At 32.0% G+C, this 8,986-nt stretch overlaps 1 protein-coding gene across 1 annotated transcript; it reads left to right on the forward strand.

Moving 5' to 3' along the window:
- Nucleotides 1-7,667: 7,667 nt before the first annotated feature.
- LOC114371695 (rhamnogalacturonan I rhamnosyltransferase 1-like) lies at nt 7,668-8,567 on the forward strand. Its single transcript, XM_028329053.1, has 3 exons — nt 7,668-7,739; nt 8,124-8,263; nt 8,361-8,567. Exons 1-3 carry the CDS (start codon nt 7,727-7,729, stop codon nt 8,565-8,567), a joined length of 360 nt encoding a protein of 119 aa, XP_028184854.1. The 5' UTR covers nt 7,668-7,726.
- The last annotated feature ends 419 nt before the right edge of the window (nt 8,568-8,986 follow it).

The following is an 8,986-nucleotide window of genomic DNA, read 5'->3' on the forward strand; positions in this document are numbered from 1 at the left end:
AAATTTTACATAAACATAAAAATAATTATTAATGATTTTGTTTTAGAAACGATGACCCTATTTGACACAGGGGCTGACTCAAACTGTATTTTAGAAGGATTAATTCCTACTAAATTCTTTGAAAAAACCTAGAGATCAGCGGAAAAGGAACAAACGAACAGATAGAAAGTAAGAATGCAGTATGATAAATGCAGATGCAGAAAAATAAACTTGTAAAATAGTTATCAGCGGAAAAGGAACAAACGGACAGATAGGAAGTAAGAATGCAGTATGATAAATGCAGATGCAGCAAAATAAACTTGTAAAACAGTTATCAAGGGCACACCGGAGTCCGGCTTACAAATCTCAGGTTTTTGAAAACAAAGAAACCGAAGCGGCGGTAGAGCCGCACAGGATCGATGAAGGGAGAAGAGAGATGTGAAAATAGAACTTTGAATTTATTCCAATTGAAAGAAAAGCTTACAAAGATTTTTTTCCCTATGTAGAGCTTCTCTCTCTAAAACCTGATTATGGGGCTATCTGAAAGGGTCAAAAGGTGCAGAAAATTTCTTGGGTTGGTTTAAGTTGGAGCCATAATGTCGTGGCTGCATTACCTTTAGGATCTGGATTATGGAATGGGTGTTTAGGTTTGGGTCTTTGGGGTCCTTGAAATGTTTAATAGATACGGAGTTTGTATCTATTAGGATGAATTCGTAAAAATTTTTGGTTTTGTTGATGGCTGATGGCCTATAATGAAATCCTGGGGGGAATACTTTGGCACTTGCCTTAAAAGGATTCTTATCCCAGTATTCTGGTTCCATTTGTAAGACATTGAAGAATTTGTTTTTTGAAATGTAACTATTTGTGGGTTGTGATGTTGAGTCTTGTTGAGTCAACGGTTGGCTTTGTTTCTGGTTACAGACGGTTTTGGTCTGTTTGGTTTTTTGAATCTGTTTTTGAAGATCTGTTTCAGAATCATCCTCTGATTCTGAGGCCATTTCTGCCCAGGTCTTTTTGGCTAATTTTGGTACTTTGGTGAGGCCTATGTCTTCTAAGGCCAGGAGAGTTTGGATTAACTAGGCATAGTCAGCCACGGTCTGTTTTGTTGTTGTTGGTTTTGGGGATTCCTGAGTTGATGACTCAGGTTTAATGGTAGTTATTTGGGTCAATGACCCTTCAAGTTTTCCTTTCTGGGTTGATGACCCAGTCTGGGTAGGTGACCCAGAAGATGATGCAGTTGTCTTTTTGGTTACCGGCTCTTGTAGAGCCAATAGAACATCTTTTCCTTTAGTACTGGTTCTTCCTCCTCTGCCGGAGGAGCTGAACACCTTAGGAGGCATCGATAATTTTCTATAAAAATTCACGGGTGAGGTAGTCAGGTAGAGAATTTGAGGTGCCCTTGATATATTCTATGTCAAAATCAAAGACACTTAAAATTGCTTGCCATCTTGCAAAAATTTGTTTTGAGGCAAGGTTTTTAACATCCTTTTGTAAAATGTCTTTGGCTGATTTACAGTCAACCCTGACTAAAAATTTTTGGTTTAACAAATCAGATTGAAATTTGGAAATGCACAAAACAATTGCTAAAACTTCTTTTTTAACAATTGAATATTTTAATTGTACAGGATTCCAATGTTTTGAAGTATATGCAATGACATGTTCTTGACCATGTACTTGCTGTTTGAGGATGCCATCATAACCTATATCTGATGCATAAGTTTCGACAATTTTGAATGCCTGTGGAATAGGAAGATACACACATTTTGTGGATTGGACTTTGACTTTGATTTCTTTAACTGTTGGAGTATGGAGGTCAGACCAAGGAGGCGGATTCTTTTTCAGCCTATCATGTAATGGTTTGACAATATTGTTTAAATAGGGGACAAATTCTCCTACATAATTTAGACACCCCAGAAATCATTGTAACTAGGTTTTATCTAGGATTTGGTTAGAAAATTTGTTGGCAAACTCTATTGATCTTTCTATCGGAATGATTGTACCTTGGTATATATTGTGACCAAGGAATCGAATTCGCGTTTGGAAAAGATTGATTTTTGATTTGGAGACTGCCAAACCATTCTGTTTAATGATATGGATTAAAGTCTGGAGGTGTTTGAAATGTTGATCAATGTCTTGGGAAAAAAATTAAAACATCATCAATGTAAACAATGACGAATTTAGAATAAGGATTGAAAATATCATTCATAATTTTTTGAAATTCTGAAGAGGCATTCTTCAGTCTGAATGACATTACATTCCACTCATATTGCCCAAAAGGTACAGTAAACGCCGTTTTGTACCTATCTGATTCTTGGATCTGGATTTGCCAAAATCCAGATTTCATATCAAATTTTGAAAATACTTTTGCAGAATTTAATTTGTTAAGTAAGTCCTTTTTGTTTGGAATAGGATACCTGATCCATTGTAATGCTTGGTTTAGTGGTTTGTAATTTATGACTAAGCGGGGTGTTCCACGCTCAATTTCGGATTGTTTGTTGACATAAAAAGCCGCATAAGACCATGGGCTTTTGCTTTTCCGGATTAGACCTTTATCAAGTAAATCCTTAATTTCCTTTTGACAATATTGAAGGAGTTCTTCATTCATTTGGATTGGTCTAGCTTTTGTGGGAATTTGTTTTTCCCTAAAGTCTTTCTCATAAGGAAGATCAATAATATGTTTCTTTCTGTCCCAAAATGCATGTGGCAAATAAGAACAAACAGTTGATTCTATATGACTTAATAAAGATTGAATTTTCTCTTTTATTTGGGGTTTTCCCAGTTGTACTTGAATATTATTAAACGATACTTCTTCTTTTAAGAAGCTAATTTGATTAATCTTATTTTCTATAAGATTTATGTTTCTGGAGATTGGTTTAGTAGAAAAATTAAATATAATTTTCCTTCCTAGATAATTTGTGGTTATTCCTTCATTAGATATTTGGATGGGAAACAAAGCCCTTATGAAGGGGGTTCCTAGGATTACTTCGTTCTTAAGGTTTTTTATCAGAAGAAAGTTTGTGTTAATCCTAAGGCCTTGGTTTTCAATAATTACATTTGATAGTTTAAAATTAATTTTTAATTTTGAGCCGTTTGCTGTACTTAGTTTCTCTGAGGTGTGTGTGTATATATATATATATATATATATATATATATATATATATATATATAATTAACATGTTAGACCAATGTCTAATTATGCCAATAAATATAAAAATAGTACAATTTAAACATTAAAAAAATAACCCTAGTGTGGTTTATATTGAAAAAGTCAAGATCATTTTTCTTCCTCTGCATCATGGTATGTATCGTTTATTGGAAGTGTCATGTCCTTTTGAAAGTTTTGGCTTTTTCTTAATTATTATTTGTTGCTTGTTAGGCTTCCAGCATGCATGAATTTACTATCTAACAAGAAATATCATTTATACTCAATAGGACTCAACAAAATTTTGTTTTTTTTTTTTAAATCAAGCCGGATCGAATCAAACCTTTTTATAAAAATGATTCAATCAACTGAACCATTTTTTATAAAGTGGTTTGATAAGAATGTTTTTTTTTTTTTAAAGGTTAATTATATGACTTAGGGATAGCAACACCAGGGTCGGTCGATCTGGTAGGTAGTTTAAAGTAGTACGTATGAAGTTTTAGGTTCAAACTTTAGTGTGATTATTTTATATAAAAATAAAATTATGACTTAGGGATAAGAGAGAACCAATTAGAAACTCAAGGGGGGAGATGATGATGAGTATCTACCGAAGTAGAAAGTACTCGAGTACTCGAGTACTTGAGGGAATAGTTACCAAACCTACTGTTATAAAATAGAATTAATATATATTTATAAATTTTAAATTAAAACACAAATATTTACCAACAATAGTTACCAAACTAGCTTATATATGGATTGAAAACCCTTTAGTGGGTAGTAGAGTCTCCTCAAGTAGGATTAAGAAGGATCATAGAATCTCTTAAAGATAACCCTAGTTCAGAAAGTCATTAGTAAAATACATTAACAGATAGAAGGATTTTTCTAAATAGGATCAAAGTGGAACCAAAGAACTCAGTGACATCCACTTCAGAAAACATTTGGTAATTTGAATGCAAGGATATATTGTAAATGGAGATATGTATAAGAAGCTTTTGGGATCTTATGTTTCGTTCCTCCATAATCAATTAGTCATCATAATTTTTATTTAATTTTATGAAAGTCAACATAATTTTAATCAACTGCATACGAAAATTTAGTATATAAAACACAACTACTTACATATATAATATAGTAAATTAAGTTTAGTATATAAACCTTGAACACATGTATATAAAATCCAGTTCCTATCAACGAAGTATAAATTTCTTTGAAACATAGGATTATTTACTCAAATTTCTATATTTATTTTTAGTATCACGGTCATGATCGATGACTATCATTTTAGCATCGTATGGCAACGTTGAGATCGGGAATTTTAATTCCAACAAATACGGATTCTCTCTGGGACGTAGGCTTCATACGTTTGGTGATCTAAATTCTTTAAAGTTTGGTGGTATATTCATAAGTTATTAGATAGTTACTTTTGGTGATTTGGATGCATACGGTTTGTTCCAACTGCCCTACATATGGGGAAGTAGTTATTTTTATATATGCACAATCTGCATATAAATTTAAATAACCACTACGGCCAAAAAAGTCATTTGGACCAGCAAAAAAAAATCGACTAGGCATTGTAGTTTTTGCTTAAGCTGGGTATTTATACTCTCTTTCTGTAAGCTGCTCTGGTATCCCTTATACCCATTTTCTTTATAATATTCATATTTTATTTATCGACAAAAAAAAATATCACGTGCGTACGTAATCTTTTATTAACTCAAATTATTATTTGATGTATATGTAAAAGAATTTTTATATGTTGATCTTTGGCTTAGTTAATGGCACACCTTGTGCTTATAATTGGGTCATCTAATAAAAAAAAATTCATGATCAGTTCACAAAAAAAATTAAGATCTTATGCATGTTAAACAATGACTTGAATGCTTGAATTATATTGTGCCTGGAAAAACAAGAAAAAAGCTGCTGAAATCCATAACTCTGATTCTGAACAAGCTGCTAGCACTAAAATCAAATTACTAAATTTTAACTTTTTAAGATTTGAAAAAGAGCCAACGAGAGGTTAACCCGCATGATTAGTCTTCTACCCTTACAAAGATAGGATTTGAGGTCGATTCTAAAAATCCTCGCTCAGATTTGGTTGGTGTAGTTTTGTATGCATGGAAGCAACCCTTCTCTCAATCAATTTTGTTTTCCATAAATAAAATATGAAAAAATTACTTTAAATAGATATAATACTTTATTGATTACCAATGTAAGGCCATAATAAACAAGTACAAAATAAGAGAAATATGAATAAAACAGAAAAACAAGCAAAGGACGATTGTGAAATTATAAGGCACCCTTATATGTGTCCTGTCCGTTATTTTTTTTTCCTTTTAAATTTTATTATAAATCAACCACATCCAGATACAAGCTTAAGACACATCACGATATTCACTAATGCATTTGAGAAAGTTAAATTATTCTAATAAGCACACTAGCTGAAGATGAGGTAGACACATTCTGCTGCTGCTGCAAAGAGTACTATAGGGACATTGATCGATCTTAAGGTTTCTGGGAAGTAGATCTATACAATGGTGGGGGCTTATAAGGAGCGGGTTCCCGTGCTATTTCAGAACAGCAAATATTAGGGGATCCCGAGGTGGAAGAAGGAGGTGGAACCCATTGAAGGTGGAAGAAGGTAAGCGAAAGGAACAAAACTAGCAAGGCAGAGTATGGCATCTTCATATTCATAGCATTCTATTGTATTGTATTGTATTAAAGCAAAAAGTGTTTTATATATGCCAACCGGGTCCTCGTCTCCAACTATTAAGTAAGTCCCGGTCAAATTTATCAACGCGCAAATGAATGCTTAAGCTAATAACGAGAACCTTCCTCATTAGTCATTAGTCATTAGTCATCACTCATCACACACACTATCGGTTGTACACACACGAGTTTGCTAACGTACACCCGTCTGTTTTGTTCGGAAGGAATGCGTTAACTAATCATAACTACTTATTTTAATTTTAAAATACACCTGGTGCAGCTCGTGAGACTTCTTAAAAAACATAAAATGTGGGATTTGTTAATATATATACATATACATCTACCTAAATTTGGTTGCATAAAAAATGTACACATAAATTTAAAAATTGTCTTCTAAATCTTTATTAGAATTCCAATCTTTAAATGACTATTCAATTTGATCTGGTTCTTGCGTTGTCTTGGGTCTTAACATGACAAGCGACGTGACGCTCCCATACACATGTTTACCTTCCATGTCGATCCTATCAAAGGAGTACGGATACATAGCGCTTAGCAAGCAGGCTACTAGGATGACGTGTATCTTTATATACCTCAATATTTGAATATTGATAATGTTACAATCCCCTTATCAAGTGGTAGATACTCGATCATCTATAAGAGATAAATTATCTATAAGTCACGGCTTATCTACAAAATAGGAATGATATGTAAACAAGGACTCAAAGCTCATATCTGACTCTATAAATACTAGGTTCTATCTTACCATTTTCATTTCATTCTCAACTCAATTACTTGAGCGTCAAAGTCTTTTATTTTGTAGATCCCCCTCGTATTTTCCTAACCACAAAGGGTACCTATAGTCTTTAGTCCAACGTGTAAAATTGTGGAGTCCCTCTTGGTCACGTCGACCCTAACGTCGCTCAACTCCAAATTTTAATAACTACAGCTCTATAAAGTTATTATTAAGTTTGATTCTATAAATTTATATGCACATTAGTTTATCTGTGTCTTAGTCCTTAAACACAAATGTGCAAAAGTTGCAAATTAATCCAACTATTTATTATAAGCATGTATGTTGTGGACTAATTTATCAGTAAGTAATGTAATTTTTGGATCACTCACACATTAAGTATGAATGATACTTTAAGGATCAAATTGTTAGTATGTTAAACGGTTTGACTAATTTATTGCAACATTTGCATTAGTAGACTAAATTAGTCAATAGTAAAATGAGAAACTAAAAAAAATGCAAAGAGATTACAAAATCATAAATAATGAAAATATAGAATTAGATGATATATATATTTAGTTGTTATGTGATGTTAAAATAGTAGATAGTTCTTCGTCTCCAAATTCTATTCCTCGTCAAATTTATTGGATGATGCATTGTTATAAGAACTTTCACATCTCACTTACACAAACAGGGTCATTGTTAGTCGCATAGGTTTAAGTCAATTGAGACATTAAAAAAGTATTAGGTTAAGAAGGAAAAACAATGAAAAAATGAAAATATGTGTTGAAGAACATATAAGATAGGAAAAATGTACGATGATGATTTAAATGTTTATTCAGTTTTCCAAAACTGAATAAACAAATCGATTTGTAATGAAATAAAAATGTTTATTACATATAAATAATGAAATAGCTAGAAGAATTGATTCTATTAAATATTTTTTAAACATTAATATTAAATCAAATTGACTAAAATCAACCCCTATTATGAAATCCTCTTTTGACATGTCTCTTCCCATTGTCTGCAGGATTATTTTTAGTGCTCACAGTTTTGCATTTTATGATCATGTTCATTAGGACATTTATTGGTTGCAAGTTATGCATTTTATGATCATGTTCATTAGGACATTTATTGGTTGCAGGTTATGTGTTTGATCAAATGTCAAGATGATATTTTTGGGTATGTTTTCATATTTCTTATTTTAATTTGAAGTGTCACTTTTAAAATTATTTATTTTTCACATGGGATATATTTTCATTCCATCATTTTAATAGATTTGTATTTAGAATTGTATATTTATATGTGTATAGTTTCTTTCTTAAATAACACTCATATTCGAGCAAGAGATGAGCTTGGATTGGTGTTTACCATTTTCAAAAATGCAGGAAGAGCAGTGAGCATAAGGTATTGTTTTCTAGGTAGAGAATCTCATATTCTTATAGTCTATGTTTCTATTATGTTTTTGTTTTGTTTGGTATGTTTAAAAATAATTGAAATATCTTCATTTCTTTGATATCATGTCTCCTTGATGTGGCAGTGACTTCAAAGATATATTTGATGTAGATCATTTCATTACCTCCTTGAGAGACGAGGTTCGAATAATAAAGATACCGCCACCTAAGGTCAAGAAAAGAGTTGAACTAGGATTATTATACTCAATGCCACCCATTAGCTGGTCTAATATCTCATACTATGAAAATCAGGTATTTTGCTTGGTTCACATTATCTTTGCACTTATCAGATTTTGACTCAGTTCATTATTCCAAGTTAGCAACTAATTGTCCTTAACTACTTAAGCAGGTCCTTCTTCTATTGCTGAAACACAAGGTCATACAGCTAAATAGAACAGATGCTAGACTTGCAAATAATGGACTACCTGGTGAGATTCAGAAGCTACGATGCCGAGTAAACTTCAATGCTGTGAGGTTTACTACTCAGATAGATGAACTTGGCAGAAGGACATGTATAATTGTTATAGCAAAGAGGAGGAGGAACTCACAAGAATGAGGTAATATGAATCTTGCATCTTTTTAAATCAGCACTGTTCAATGTCCTTTTATATATATATATATATATATTGTCCCACAACAACACGTTTCTTTTTTATCCACTTTTTCCTTTTGTTTTTTTTTCTCACTTTAAATTTTTTAAAAATCGTGCAAAGCACAGGTCCCAAACCTAATTTTTTATTATAAAGTTAACAAAAATAGAAATAACGATATTTTATTGTACGTATATTTTTGGATTCTAATGATATTGTGCAGTTGATTATATAAATAAAATAAAGAAGACATGTATAATTCTTTTAATATAATAGGAATTACTGATTTATCAAGTCTATTTTTGTTATGTTTAGTCTGTTAACAATTACCATAAGCAATTACTGATTTTACTCCCTATGATATTGTGTGTATATGTAATTTTGT

This window comes from Glycine soja, chromosome 10 (assembly GCF_004193775.1).
Source record: "Glycine soja cultivar W05 chromosome 10, ASM419377v2, whole genome shotgun sequence".
NCBI lineage: Eukaryota > Viridiplantae > Streptophyta > Magnoliopsida > Fabales > Fabaceae > Glycine > Glycine soja.

What these genes read in the sequence shown, in the direction of transcription:
- LOC114371695 (XM_028329053.1), top strand. An exon ending in TCTCATACTATGAAAATCAG is followed by an intron (nt 8,264 to 8,360) that starts GTATTTTGCTTG and finishes CTACTTAAGCAG; the next exon opens with GTCCTTCTTCTATTGCTGAA.